Raw genomic sequence first — 16,422 nt, forward strand, 5'->3', positions numbered from 1 at the left:
CATTTTTCATTTCCTGTCAGTCTCAATTTTAGACGTTTGTATTCACTTTCAACTGCTTCATTTACCGCATTTTTTATATTTTCTCCTTTCATCAAATAAACTTTAGATTTCTTGTGTTACCCAACGGTTTCTACTAGCCTTTGTCTTTTTACCTACTTGATCCTCTGCTACCTTCAATCTATCCATTCTTTATCTACTGTATTCCTTTCCCCTGTTCTTGCCAATCGTTCCCTAATGCTCCCTCTGAAACTCTCTACAACCTCTAGTTCTTTCGGTTTATCCATCTCCTTAAATTCCCGCCTTTTTGCGGTTTCTTCAGTTTTAATCGACAGTTCATAACCAATAGATTGTGGTCAGAGACCACATCTGCCACTGGACATGTCTTACAATTTAAAACCCGGTTCCTAAATCTCTGTCTTACCATTATCTGAAACATTCCAGTGTCTCCAGGCCTCTTTCACGTATACAACCTTCTCTCATGATTCTTAAACCAAGTGTTAGCTATGATTAAGTTATGCTCTGTGCAAAATTCTACCAGGCAGCTTCCTCTTTCATACCTTACTCCCCCCCCCCCCCCCCCCCCTTCCATATTCACCTACAACTTTTCCTTCTTTTCCTTTTCATACTATTGAATCCCAGTCCCCCATGACTATTAAATTTTCGTTTCCCTTCACTATATGAATAATTTCTTTCATCTCATCATACATTTCTTCAATCTCGTCATTGTCTGCAGTGCTAGTTGGCATATAAATTTGTATTACTGTGGTAGAAATGGGTTTCGTGTCTATCTTGGCTACAATAATGCATTCGCTATGCTGTTCGCAGTAGCTTACCCATGCCCCTAGTTTTTTATTCATTACTAAACCTATTCCTGCATTACCCCTATTTGATTTTGTATTTATAACCCTGTATTCACCTGATCAAAAGTCTTGTTCCTCCTGCCACCCAATTTCACTAATTCCCACTCTATCTAACATTAACCTATCCATTTCCCTTTTTAAATTTTGTAACCTACCTACCTACCTACCTACCTACCTACCTACCTACCTACCTACCTGATTACGGGATCTGACATTCCACACTTCGATCCATGGAACACCAGTTTTATTTCTCCTGATAACAATGCCCTCCTGAGGAGTCCCTGCCCGAATGGGGGACTATTTTACCTCCAGAATGTTTTACCCAAGATGGCGCCATCATCATTTAATCACACAGTAAAGCTGCATGCTCTGGGAAAAAATTACGGCTGTAGTTTCCCCTTGCTTTCAACCTTTCACAGTACCAGCACAGCAAGACCATTTTGGTTAATGTTACAAGGCCAGGTCGGTCAGTCATCCAGACTGTTGCCCTGCAACTACTGAAGAGGTTGCTGCCCCTCTTCAGGGGCCACATGTTTGTCTGGCCTCTCAACAGATATCCCTCCATTGTGGTTGCACCTACAGTATGGCTATCTGTATCACTGAGGCACACAAGCCTCCCCACCAGGTCCATGGTTCATAGGGGGAAATGAATACTGTTTTTGTCCAGTTTTAAAGTCAATTCAATTCTGACTACAAACTGCAGTTTAAATGTGGTCCTATAGTTGGCAACATGACGTACTTTGCTGCCTGCTCACTACACCCCTCCCCGCACTTATCTAGTTCTCTGTGAAGTTGGTATCACTGTTCCCCTCCAACCCTTCCATAGTGCTGTGTTTGAACAACTGCGAAACTGACTGCAATACCTTCTAGGGTGGAAGTCATATGTGACGACGACAACTGTTGGTACTATCTCCACAACTGGATATTGCTGCTTTAACTTATCCTCAAAACAATTACAGTCAGTTTAATTTGAGTGGTTTCATTTGTTGGCATTTCATTGTTGATAAATTTTTCTTCCTGTTTTATTTGAATGTCACCATCATGTTTAAAAGCTGATTAAAAGCTGGTAATGTTTTTACCCGGTATTCTAATATCCGAACATCAACCGAATTTCTCATTTGCAAACCACTTAGTAAATCATTACAGTCTCTCATAATCAAGTAGGATATTACTCTGGGTTCAGAATCAAGTAATGTTTTTGAAGGACGACATTTCCAATTTTTAATGTTACCTTTACCTAAAAAGCAACATTAATGTTTGTACACAGTATCCACACATGTACGAGAACTTTTATTGTAAACCTGATCAAATACAAGATCAATTCCTAAGATGATAGAATTTAATACTTTTTGCTCCTGTGTTTCACAAAATTGTCAAATTTTAAGCAGAGCAATAGACTGTTGTAGTGGCCAATTCATAGTTTCTCACGTATCCCTTGCACCAGCATGAAACGAGTCAAATGTCACATGATCGTTCAAGAAATGTCAACACTGTATCATGCGCTTCAGCATATAGGGAAATTTTAAACCTCTTCGAATGTGATTATAGTTTGCCCAGGGCTGCCTTTCTGAATTCTTCAAAATAAATCTGCATGTGACCTCAATATTCAAAGTTTCATCTTTACATGATGGACAATCCCTGTACACTCTAACACTCTATTAAACAACATAAAAATATTAATCTCGGCAGCAACAGTTTAACCTGCGAATACAAGACAAGCCTGTATTTTCCGAATGACAAATTTGGGAAAAACATTGTCCTCTGATATGTTAAATGCAGTAAAGGTATGTATAGACCACAGCCCCGAACAAAAAGCTATTTAGTGCAGATCCCAACCATATCCATCATTAATCGAAGGATCTACTGAATAATCATTTTTAATCAACAACCATTCCCTCTTACTTGATTTAGAGCCTTAACATTTTTTGATGTCCACTTTCAAAATTATTAACTTCAGCCATCTAAGAAAATTAGAAACAAATTTTAATGGCTTACCCACTATCAACGAATATCTTTAATCTTTACTTGTTACAAATCATGACAATAATCAATAAGTTACTCAAGTATCTACGTGTTCTACGATTCAACATACGCAAGAAAGTAATTATTTTGGGCCATAAGAGTTGGAATAGTATTTTGGAAGACAGCGTCATTAGATCTTAAGAAACAAAGTATCATAAGAACCCAAGTGTCTTGTTATTCTGTGGAATCTTGGTCTTAATTTCTTACTCATAAAACCATTTGTGCATGCTGATACTTCAACTGCTTGAAACAATGTCAAGTTAAGATGAAAAATATTCTGCTAATGGTGAACCATTATTCAGTAACAATGATATGTATGTTATTTCTTAGGCCATAAAGTTTTACTTATGCTACCACTAGGTTCCAAGGCAGGTTGTCTTCAGATTTTTGTGGGTTAAACTTCCCTTAAAAGCGCAGTATGTTGTTTAATATTTCATATGGGTCAGCAGTGCTTCTTGGCAGCACTTTTTAAGACTGGATTTGGGCAGGCAATGAGAAGTATGAAACAGAAGAATTTTTTCTGACTAAGTTACGAGCTACGGAGTTTCAGTTCTGCAGTAGTTGTGAAAGACTTCCGACTCAAATTTTTCTCAAACAAAGCACACCCCAAGATTGTGCTGCAACGTAAAAGCCTAGTCCTCATTAGAAATATGTCTGTCTGCTTATCTCCACTCAGAACCAGTTGTCATGTAGTCAGTTTAATGCCAACGGTATTTCACCTTGACTGCTGCCAAACTACTGTGCAAAATATAAACACAACAATATGGATCTTATACAGGGCGTTTCAAAAAGAAAGAGCAGATTTCAAACATTTATTTCTCAAAAACTACAAATGATAGAAACACAATTCCAACGGTCCTTCACTCAATATGAGTACCAAATGTTACACAACAAATATCAAAACTGTACCTCAATATGAGCACCATTTGTTACACGACAAATATCAAACCGGTATCTCATTTCTTGCCACACACGACGCAACTGGTCTTTAGTTACCGAATTCACGGCCGCAACAATTCGATGTCGTACCTCTTGAAGAGTAGCGGGCATAGGCGGGACATAAACACAGTCCTTTATGTACCCCCACAAATAAAAATCGCAGGGAGTAAGGTCTGGTGACCTGGGAGGCCACAGACGATGACATTGATCTTGTGCTCCTGCTCTTCCAATCCACCGTCCTGGAATGGTGTTATTTAGGTACCGTCGTACAGGTTCAGAGAAGTGTGGTGGGGCGCCATCTTGCATGAAGATGAAGTGATTTGAATCTTCCTGAAGTTGAGGAAATAGCCAGTTTTCTAACATGTCCAGGTAAATGGTTCCTGTGATAGTTTTCTCCATGAAAAAGAAAGGTCCATAAACTTTGTTTACCGAAATTGCACAAAAGACGTTAACCTTTGGTGAGTCTCTTTCATGTTGAATAACGTCCCTCGGAGTTTCACTCGCCCAAATTCGTACGTTATGCCGATTAACTTTACCAGAAATGTGAAACGTTGATTCATCTGAAAAAATTAATCGTTCGGCAAAATTGTCCTCTTCCATGTCCTGTAGAATTGCAGTTGAAAATTCGAACCTTTTGTTGTGGTCGTCAGGACGCAATGCTTGCAATAACTGCAGTTTGTACGGCTTCATGTGCAGACGGTTACTCAGAACGCGCCATACCGTTGTTTTAGACATGTTTAGTTCGTGACTTGCCCGTGCCGTGGATTTTCTAGGGCTCCTTTCGTAAGCTGCACGGACACGCTCGACATTTTCATCCGATGTGCGTGGACGACCCGTGCTTTTTCGCTTGCAGATGCAACCATCTTCTACGAATCTGTGATGCCACTCATAAATTTGCTTATGACGAGGCGGCTGTTTGTTGAATTGACGGCGGAATGCACGTTGCACACCAACAATGGACTCTAACTTTGCAAATTGCAGCACACAAAATGATCGTTCCTGTGGTGTCGTCGCCATTTTCCTACAAACAAACGCCAGCGCCACTGCGGATTTGCATGGAACTTCTGCGCGGACCATTGAAAAACTTTGAACCTTTCTCTGACAAGAAACGTTTGAATTGTGTTTCTATCATTTGTAGTTTTTGAGAAATAAATGTTTGAAATCTGCTCTTTCTTTTTGAAACGCCCTGTATATTAACTTTGCTGCTGAAATGTATTTAAGGTAAAATGAATAAGGAAAGTCACTAATCAAAAAGTTAAAAAGATCCCACTGTGTAAAACTCACTTTTTTCCAGGTATCCTTGCTGAAATATTCGATGTAGAAATTGTAAGATCAAGTTGCTTTCTACCACGGACACCAAAACCTTTGTCTGCTCTCATTAGTCATTGTAGATGTCAACTCTTTGTTCTAACTAATGAACTTTACCCAACAATGACAGTGCAAAATCATCCAAAGATCTTTCATGAAAGAATAACTAAAACGAAATGTGTTATAAAGCCATCTACTGTACTTTCTGACAATAACATAATTCCTCCACTGTTCAACAACTGAGAAACTGTCTTTAGAGTACAAAAATAAGGCAGTCTTGGTGGAGACAACAACTGATACTCTTAACTTACAACTTCAGTTGGGTAGTTGCACAAGTGGACTCAACAACATATTCTGCACTTAGGACTGAAATTATATTACACAGGGAAATTCATGGTAATGTCATACTTTAAGATTTCATGAACTATAAACAGTGTGCAAATGATGTAGCTCACATTCAAATACCTTGACATAAAGTCTCAAACCTTCCTGATACTCGTGATATGTAGATGATACATTTGTAGGGTGGCCCCATTGAACAGAAACATTACCTGTGTTTCTCCAGCATCTGAACTCATTCCATTTGAATATACAGTTCACAACATAAGTGGGAAAAGATAGCATTTTACGATACCTGGATGTCATGATCAGAAAATAAGCCAATGGTACACTGGGAAATAGTGTCTATTGCAAACCAACTCACACAGAGCTTTGGTTGCAGACCACAAGTTGTCATCACCCTGCAAAATGCAGTAGTATCTTACGTTCTTTGATGCATTGTGTTATGTCCTAGCCAGTAATTCCACTCGAGCCCGCTGCCAAAAGGTTGGCAGCATCAAAGTTCGGACGCCGTCCGCATAAGCAGCGCCAGCGAGAGAGGACATCGCCGCAAGTCTGCGCGCGCCACCGCTGGCTTCTGGCTTCTTAAGCGCTGGAGTCGCGAGCGCTAGGACAGTTCTGTATTCGCCGCTCAGTTGTATACTCGCCTCCGAATTGTGTACTTGGTAGTCAGTTGTGTGTTCATCGCAGCAGAGTTGTTGTTTGTCGTCAGCCGACGCTGACCTAGCCGCTCCGACTCGAACTAGACAGATTTCTGTAGACACCGAGTTCACTACTGTGTTACTGTATCTTCATTAATAAAAGATAAGTACCGACTTTTATTTAATATGAGTGTTTGGGCTTTCATCTTTCTGTTCACTGTTCCAGCGGACCGGTCGGCCCGCTATTAAAAGTGTGGCGGTGACTTCGTAAGCCATTTCTACAGCCAAGTGTTTGTCGCTACGAACACCGCCACAAAACATTGAGCACACATGGTCTCAGATGTCAATAGTCTACCTGGTGAGCTACAACACTTAAGAATGGCATTCCAACAGAACAGCTATTCCGATAGATATGCCACACATTCTGCTCCAAGCAATTTCAAAGCAGGGATGTAAAGTCAGATGCACAGGCACCCACTGCAATGCTGTTCTTATCCTACTTTGGTGGCATGTCTTCAAGAATAGAAAGAATCCTCAAAAGGCATGACATCAAGTGTGTTTTTTGGCCACCAACAAAACTGAGGAATTTATTGTGCTCAGTCGAAGACAATTTTGGCCTTAGGAAATGTGGCATGTATAAGATCCCATACTGATATGGAAAATCTTATATTGGGCAGACACTCTAAACTGTACAAGAACATTGCATCGAACATCAGCGGAGCATTGCCTGGACCTGTGGATTCACGCATTTTACGAAAATACTGAAATTTTATCCCCAGCAACATCTTTCTGGGATTTTGTTACTAAGGGAGCCATTCATATCTATATGGTGGACAATCTTATCAACAGGGATGCAGGTTTTCAATTAAGTGCTCCCTGGAATCCAGCACTGGCAGCCATTAAATCAAAACAAAGAAAACAAGAACTTCCAATTCATGAGTCAATGCAATGCACTGCTGAGATTTAGTTCAGCTTTTAACCACAGAAGCATCTAGCGGCACAGTCAGTATCCACAGCAAAAATATAGAAGACCTTCCTGCAGCTCCCAGCAGGGCGCACTAAATTTCGATGCCACTGCGCGATATTATCAGTCACGTCTTGGAGTAGTGACAGCAGCAACTACCACCACCTAAAGATGACTAGCAGTTGCACCGATGAAATATTGTGGTATTTACACAATATGATCCAGCAGCAAACCCAAGAAGAATAACTGCAAGCCTGTTTCCCACATATGACCTGTTTAATGTTGACAGACAGGTTTATCAGGAACTGTCAAATATCTCTGTGCCAAATGGCTGGATACACATCCTGTTGACAAATGAAATATCGCAAATCATCATCATCATTTCAAGAAAGGAGCATAATCTGTAGCATCGCAAAATACATTTTGTAGCTATCACTTTCTCGCAAAAAAGATTCAGGGAACTGTTGGTGATATAACAGAAAACACATTCACTTCTGGGGAGTGTCTTTCATAATACAGAATTTTGCACTCCCCTAATACATTCATTGCATCTATTTCTGTGGAACATCACCCATTCACTAAAAGTGGCAAAAAGTTACCTTCTTCCACATTTAGATGCATGTCATTCATGAATCTCAATGAACAATGGTACTTTGGAACTTCATTAGCACTCTAGTGGTCACATCTGAAAGCTTCAAGATATCCAGTTTAAAGTCAATTTACACCTTAAAGTATAGTCACACGACTGTGTCCACCTTTTAAAACCAACCTATGTTTTATCGATGAAATTCTGTACAAGTATTATATTCAATATGAAGAGAAGTCTACTGCAGGGGGAAAAACTGATCACAGAACATTTTTCCTCAGTAACAGTAGTGTGTTCCAGGAAAAAATATTACCGACTGAAATTCCAAAGAACCTGCAATACCTTTCACATACATCAATATTATTAGTCTTTAAAAAAATGCATATTGCACAGGCAGAAAGAACTGTGTCAAGAGTAAAATTGTATGGCCATACCTGAAAACACCTTGTCCTTACTGCGGATTATCTGATTCTTGTTCCTGATATTGACACAAAGATGAACCATTGCGATCATGGTTATGTTCATTATTATACTTTGAATAAGTAGTGGTAGTTCATATTGCTTTCCAAACCTGAAAGAGCAGTTGTCCAATCAGATTTTTCTCTACATTCTCACTCACTTTTTGTAATAGGCAATTTACATAAAACCCATGATATCTACAAAGTATAAAATACATTAATTACCTAGCACATAAAGTAACATACACTAGTATTTTAAAAAATGTAAACAATTACAGTGTAATACTGGATATATACAAAAACAAATTGCCTATACATTCTCAAAGGACTCCTTATAACATATGCTGTAATCATTCCAGATAATCACAGTATTCACTGTCCTAATAACTATTTACGGAGAAACAGTAATCACTGTCTATACAGTTCTTCCCATGTCACCACTGAATGAAACTAACGTTTGTCACACAGCATCTGTCAGCAGTTCAAAATGGTTTGGTGCATTGAGACACATTAAAGAATGACATATCAGAAACAAATAAAATGCAGTAAGCAAGTAGTGTTTGGAGAATATCTAGATCTACAGCCATAATTGAGAATATCTACATCTACAGCCATAATTTGCACACCAGACAGCTGCATGTATCTACATCTATACTCTGCAAACCATCATGAGGTGCACGGCAGAGGGTAAGTCCCACTGTATCAAATATTAGGGTTTCTCCTTGTTCTATTCACAGGAAGCATGATTGAATGCCTCTGTGTATTCAGTACTTATTCTAATCTTATCCTCATGATCTCTATACGAGTGATATGTAGGGGGCTGTAGTATACCCCTAGAGTAATCATTTAAAGCCAGTTCTTGAAACTTGTTAGTTGACCTTCTTGGGATAGTTTACATCTGTCTTCAAACGTCTGCCAGTTCAGTTCCTTCAGTACCTCTGTGAAGCTCTTCCATGGATTAAATAAACCTGTTATCATTCATGCTGTCCTCCTCTGAATATGTTCAATATGCCCTGTTTGTCATATCTGGTACAGGTGGTTGTAAGGTTTTATGGGACCAAACTGCTGAGGTCATCAGTCCCTAAGCCTACACACTACTTAATCAAACTTAAACTAACTTCTGCTATGGATAACACACACACCCATGCCCGAGGGAGGACTTGAACTTGATGGGGGAAGCCGTACGGACCGTGACAAAGCACCTCAGACCGTGCGGCTCTCTGGTACAGGTACCACACACTTTAGCAATGTTCTAGAAACGATCACACTAATTTGTAAGCAATCTTTATTTTAGACTGATTGCACTTCCTCGCTATTCTAACAATAAAGTAGTCTACCACCTCCTTTATCCATGACTGAACCTATGTGATCATTCCATTTCATATCCCTACATTGTGTTACACCTAGGTATTTGTATGAATTAGCCAATTCCAACAGTTAGTCGCTGATAATATAGCAATATTTTACTACGTTTTCTAATTTTGTGAAGTGAAAAATTTTACATTTCTGAACATTTACAGCAAGTTTCCAATCTCTGCATCACGTTGAAATCTAATCAGATCAGACTGAATATGCAGCTTTTCTCAGACAGTACTTCATTATAGAAAACCGTATCATCTGCAAAAAGCCTGACTTCACTATTAATATTGTCTGCAACATCATTAATACGCAACATGAACAAAAACTGTCCCAACACACTTCCCTGGGGCACACCCAAAGTTACTTCTACATCTGACGATGATTCTCCATCCAAGATAACATGCTACATCCTCCCTAACAAAAAGCCCTCAATCCAGTCACAAATTTCACTTGATACTCATATTATTGTACTTTTGTCAACAAGCATAGGAGCAGTACTGAGTCAAATGCTCTTCCAGGGTGTATATACGGACAAGGAAAAAAATTCCCGGGTTTTTCACGGATTTCCCAGTTAAAAATATATTTTCTCCTAGATGAAAACACTTTTTCTGTGTTATTAAGTGACAGTATATTTTCCATCAGAACTGCAAAACTTATCAATCCTCTGAATGGTTATGTTTTCATACACGGGTGTAGAATTTCCCGGCACTTTAGAAAACTAAACTCAGGGAAGAAAACTCCTTTTGAAAAAATTTTTGATGTGTAGCAACATACACGCTGTATATTTTCATATTACGAAAGTATAAACTCGAATTCCACCAAATACCGCATGTTACTTTCTGAACCATTGTAACCGAGATTGCGATGCGCTTTTGTACGTCAGTCATAGCTCATGTCACGCGTTCCTACACGCCGATGACAGTGGATATTCAGACGACATGACACGTGATGTAATCAGCTAATAGCAACATCACTGTTAAGTAGCGCAGATACACAAACAGGAAAAGTAAATGTTTTAAATTAATATACATAGTGTTGCTACAAGAAATGCAAAGCTTTCACATATAATACTGGTCTCTAAGGTTAATAAGCTGCAAGAGAAGCTAAGCTTTCACACACAATGTTGATATTTTTTGCGCGTGTTACACTGGATATATCACACAAATGTGCCAGTAAAATTTTTAGCAGAGTCCAGTGACTTGTCCTCAAAGTTTTCCACAAATAAATTAGCTACCGCAGAGGAGAGAGAAAGAGAGCTTCCCGAAGCACTACATCCATTTGCTCATAATAACGACATGAATGTCTGATGATCAGCGCTCGAAATACTTCTAAATGGCTCATCATCAAACGCTCTGATTTACGAAATTCATTGCACATTTTCGCACATAGTTCAACTTGCATAAAAGGAAATTCACTTTGAAATTAACACTTTTCAAACCATCATTTGCAACATTTTCCCGTGACCTGTTAGAAACAGGTTTGTTTCAGTAGTCGTCAGAGAGTGCCAGATGACAGGCGCCACCGCCCTTTGGCAGCTGCTATGACACAGGAAGCCCGTATGTTCGTACGTGTAAAACATTAAAATATCTTACATTACGTCATAAAAGAAAAAAAGGCATCAGAGGATACTCCAAGAACATCGGAATTTCGTGAACCATACTAAAATAGCACATTAAAAGTTCATACTTAATGAGCACATTCGTACGTCCAGATTCCCAATGAAGTAGGCCTTGACCTGATATTAAGCTTTAAGTGTGGGTTTCGGGATGTAAATTTTCTTGGAGTAACAGTACTGTATTAACTCATTTTTTATTCTTTATTATGGCATAATGCCATACATGGTAGATGATGGAAATGTGCACTTATGCAGCGAGCAGTTGAAATTAACCAATAGTGTGGAACTAAACACTTTGTTTCAAACACATTGACTGCCTCAGCGTAAAAGATTAATAAAAATCAAATTTCTTTAATAAACCGACAAAAATAACTTGATTGTTCTACAAGGCGATTAATGCATCGTTGTCATAAAAATGGAAATAAACTAAAAACTGAAACTAATAGCGTATATTAGCCTTCCGTAATTATGTGAATGTATTTTAATTCATTTGATAGCTCCCAGACCCGTAAATCCATTTTGTTTTCATTTAATGTGAGAGCAGTAAACGAAGAGGAAACAGCAAAATCACTAAATGTAAATACAGGTCACGTGGAGACTACACACTTCCCCACTACAACTCAGACTGCTCTGCGCATCAGCCTCAATACTAAGATAGTGCCCCCCCCCCCCCCCAGCCCCTCCTTCGAGCATTTGAGATACAACGTCAAAAATTTATAAACGTCAAATTTTCAATATGTTCATTTTGTAGTGCACAGCTTTCTGAAGACTCTGCTACATAAAACATATACGTTCGAGGAAATGTAAGAAATATTATTTGGTCTCTAGTGTGCCAGAGTGCAGTGCCACCCCTCTTCACACAGCATCCTTCTATGCAATCAAACTATATTCAGGACAGTGGAAATTAAAATGTCCTGCGGTGCCTCTCCTGCTTGCTCTCAGTCGTCCGGTTTGACATCCTGACCCTCTTTTTTTTTAAAAAAAAAAAAACCACCTCGCAATTAATACTGGATGGGATTATTTGTAATCGGGAGAACAAGAATTCTTCAGAAAATTTGCACTCTTTATTGCCTGTTAGCTAATAACTTTGTTTTGGGTGACATAAATTTAAATATAGGATACATAAAACCAGTAAAGACAAGAGACAAGCAATACAGTACACATTTCTTCAATCCTTAGCTCCTAGCATTCTCTCTAATCTTGCTACAGCTTTACATGGCGTACTTTCCTTTTTGCGAAAAATCTATTACCTCGTCGAGCGTTTTGCTACATGAAAAATCAAAATATTGTTGTCTAATACTTCGTAAGCTGTTAATACAAATAGCACCCAAGTACGGTGTAGTTTCTCGATCTGATTACGTCTATTTGTCACTATCTTCTAGATAAAACAAATAGGTCTTTCTAACACTGCAGAAATTGCAACACACACCAAATAAACGAGACTGTTTTGGCAGAAATGGTCATTTTTATAACACGACAGAATATAATTCACAAAGACCAACATAAAATGCCTATTAGGCCTACTACAAGCAAAAAGGTTTGTGTTAGAAAATAGTTTCATATTTCATTTATACGCTCCAGTTTCGCAAGCATGAGATCGAAAAGTAGTAGTACGAGATTTTTATACAAATTTGGAATTGTCATATTCTTCCCTAATTTGTTTGATGTCCCCATTTCTTCTCCTTCCTCGTTCTAACAAATTCTGGAACTATTCCTGCCTTTGTCAAAACTTATCCGTTGGTCAACTTCACTACCCTGCCAGAATCACCGATTTAGTTATCCCTTATTATTATCTGGTTAGGCGTTGTTATGTTCTTACAAACAATATTCCGCGCTACTTTCAGAATAAAACTTAAGCGGCTGCTAGACGTGGACTGTACAACTGGCCCCTGCTAGTGTAGCGATCTGGCCAAAAAATTGACAAAACAGGTAATCTTTCTTACCTGTTATTCCTGTTAGTCATTTATTTCCACTCTGGTAGTCTGAATCTATGGATTTCCCTAGTAATTATAACAACGCTGATCATTCGCAAACCCAAACAATAACGTAATCAGAGAGTGATTGGCATTTACTCGTTCAGCTTTACTCCGTTCAGCTTGTATAGCCCTGTCCCCTTTCACCTGCAGGAAAGTTTATTTCTAGATGGAACAAGGATTCCCCCGACACAGACATCACGTACACTATGCACGCATTCAAAAATCAACTTATGAATCTTTTTTACCGTGGGACCAAACTGCTGATGTCATCGGTCCCTAGGCTTACACACTACTTAATCTAACATAAACTAACATACACTAAGGACAACACATACACCCATGCCCAAGGGAGGATTCGAACATCCGACGGGGGGAGCTGTGGGAACCGTGACAAGTCGACTCAGACAGCACGACTATCCCGCACGGCTTATGATTCATTCAGAAATCAACTTGCGGAGTGTGTTCAGAAACCAACAGGGATGCGCATCAAAATCATATGAGTAATCGCTAGACCAACGTGTGCTGGATGCTAGGTGCTTTGTGAAACAAAGTTTTTTTTTCTCCTCAAGAATATGAATTTGGCTGGTTGGCACTGAGAAGGTCATTCTGTTCAAGATACCTCATATGTTAGAACTCAGAATATGTTCTACAACAAATTGATGTCAAGGATGTTGGACGGTAGTTTTGTGGATTGCTTCCACTAACCTTCTTATAAACAGATGTGACCCTTGCCTTTTTCCAAGAACTGGGCACCATTTTTTTTGTTTAGATTACAATTAGAAGAGGGGCTAACTCTGCTACAAATTTAGTATAGAATCTGACAGGGATTTCATCAGGGCCTTGAGCTTGGTTCAATTTTAACGATATCTAAGGTTACTATTAATATTGCCTGCAGATCATTAATATACAAGAACATGAATGGTACCTACAACATACATGAAGTTCTATGACTCTCCATACAACATAATATGTTGAATCCTCCCTTTGAAATCTCAATCTGACCATAAATTTCATTTGATACCCCCATACAAAAGTACAATGGATAACAAGTGTGGGTGCGTTATTGAATCAAAAGCTTTTAAGAAGTCAAGAAATACTGCGTCTACCTGACTGCCTCGATGCCCTGTTTACAGGAAATTTGAGCAATGTACGAGTAGGGTTTCACACAATTGATGTCTTTGAAATATCTGTTAGTTTGCATGGAGATGATCATCTTTTGAGATACATATTTATATCGGAACTCAAAATATTTTCTAAGATTATGCAACAGATACTGAACAATAGTTCAGGGTCACTTCTGCTATCCTCCTTGTAACCTGTTGCTTTCTTCCAACTGCTGTGCACATTGTTTTCTACAGTACATTACGATTAAAAGAGGGGCTAAATCAGCTGCAAAATTTTATATAGAACCTGATAGGGTTCCATCAGGCTTTGAAACTTTTATCAATAAAAGTTATTTCTCAATGCCACCGATACTAATCACTCATCTTTGAGATGGTGTGAGAATTAAACTGAAGTTATACTCCAGCATCTTGCTTTGCAAAGGAATAATTGGAAAGTTAAGTTCATTTCTGGTTTTGATTTCCTACCCTCAAATTTGGATGCTTTGGCAGCCGTGACTGTCTGTGCACTATCTTTAGTGTCACTGACAATGCACACATATAACCAGGATTTCAGTACGTTTCCTGAGAGCTCTTTAAATCGAATTTTGCTAAACACTGCAATAAAAATAAGAAACAGAAGTTTTTGTATCTCTCTATAATAATCCAACAACAATTTCTATCAGTTACAAATCACTTTATTTTCTCCAGAATTTCATTCTATTTGAAGTTCTCTAATGCACTGAGTCATAACCTAGACCTAATTTTCCTCCCATAGGGAGATGCAATACCCAACATTCCAATGAAGTTTACAGGTACAGAAAAGTTATTCATGCAATGTCTCTTGCTTATCTACCTGAAGCTACTTTTATGAAACAATACAACAACGAATTGGGAACAAAATGGATTACAAATCATTCACAGGTATGTATCTTATGTACAGTAATAAATGGCAGGTTGTCTTAAAAAAGTTCATTACTTACCAGAAAAATATCCTCAGTGTATTAGCAATTAGCAATGTGAGACATACAAATAATGAAAACCCTTCTGTATCTTCTGTTCGTTTTATTTCCTTGTACTGTGGAATATATGGCACTATGCCACCAAACACTATTGCTCCAATAGCAATCCATTTAACTACATTTGACAGAGAGAGAGAGAATTCATCAACAACCGTATCCATGGCTTTTTTTTCTTTTTTTGCTCCTCCTCTTTTTTTAAAAAATCTCAAGGCATATTGGAAATATGATTCTAGAAAAGAAAAAAATTAAATTGTTAGTTACAAAAATTATAATAAAAAACACTGCAGTGATTGGAACATCAACAAAATTACATGTTTCTCACATTGATAGCTCTATGGTAATGTGAATAAAAAATAGTAATGTCACATAACGCTCAAGAAGAGATGTGCTAGACAATATTCTTCAGTTATCAGTTATATGTATTATAAAAATACAATCCTAAACAAAAGAAGTCCATAATAAAAAAGAGATTAAAGGACCGCACAGTCATCAAACAGCGTAAAGTAAACACGCAAAGAAAAACGAGAGATAGTGACTAATTTTTTCTGTCAAAAGAGGCTTGAGCACAATGGTCAGATTATGCAGACATCACTCAGAATCAAGCACCACAGTTCCCACCCTGAAAACCAAGATAAGTCCTATGTTCCAACACCGTGGCTTCCCTGTCATCCAATTCTGATCAATCTTCCTTGAGAAGGGGCTGTGGATGATTTGCATGTCTAATACCTGAAGAGTCCCATTTTCTCTAAAAAAAAAAGTCCCTTCTCTTTTGCCATGGAAGGATGTAAAGGAGCCTAATGCCAGTGAATCTGCTTCCAAAAGCATCTATTCTCTTCTAGTACTTTGTTTGCTCATTAAAGATAAAATGGAATATTCTGCCAGTAATGCATTAGACAGCTAAGCCTATTTTCAGCAGTGCCTATTGGCATCATTTAAATTAAATACACTTTAACACATTCTGTGCTAGGACTGGGCAACCCTTTCTATAGATTTTGGTAACAAAAGGCTGATGCAATCTTTGAACAGGGGAAATATCTCAAAGCTTTATCATAATAACCATTCCAAAACTAGCAATGCAAACTTACACCTAACAATTCAAAAGCTGTCATCACTTTGTTCGGAACATATGTTTAATACTCAAACGAAAAGTATCTGTATCATAAACCACCTTACGATGTGTGTGGCACAGAGGATTCTGTGTACCACTGTCACCAACCTCCTTTCCTGTTTACA

At 38.4% G+C, this 16,422-nt stretch overlaps 1 protein-coding gene across 3 annotated transcripts in view; it reads right to left on the reverse strand.

The window, feature by feature from the left end:
* Positions 1-16,422, reverse strand: part of LOC124775057 (solute carrier family 66 member 2) — a 64,399-nt gene that overhangs the window by 43,678 nt on the left and 4,299 nt on the right. For all 3 annotated transcript variants that reach the window (XM_047249849.1, XM_047249848.1, XM_047249850.1), the window contains exons 2-3: positions 15,151-15,418; positions 8,094-8,230 (exon numbers count right to left, since the gene is read on the reverse strand). In XM_047249849.1, the coding sequence (XP_047105805.1) occupies positions 8,094-8,230; positions 15,151-15,350 (337 nt within the window). In that variant the 5' untranslated portion in view covers positions 15,351-15,418. The remainder of the gene's footprint in view (positions 1-8,093; positions 8,231-15,150; positions 15,419-16,422) is intronic.

This window comes from Schistocerca piceifrons, chromosome 2 (genome assembly GCF_021461385.2).
Source record: "Schistocerca piceifrons isolate TAMUIC-IGC-003096 chromosome 2, iqSchPice1.1, whole genome shotgun sequence".
NCBI lineage: Eukaryota > Metazoa > Arthropoda > Insecta > Orthoptera > Acrididae > Schistocerca > Schistocerca piceifrons.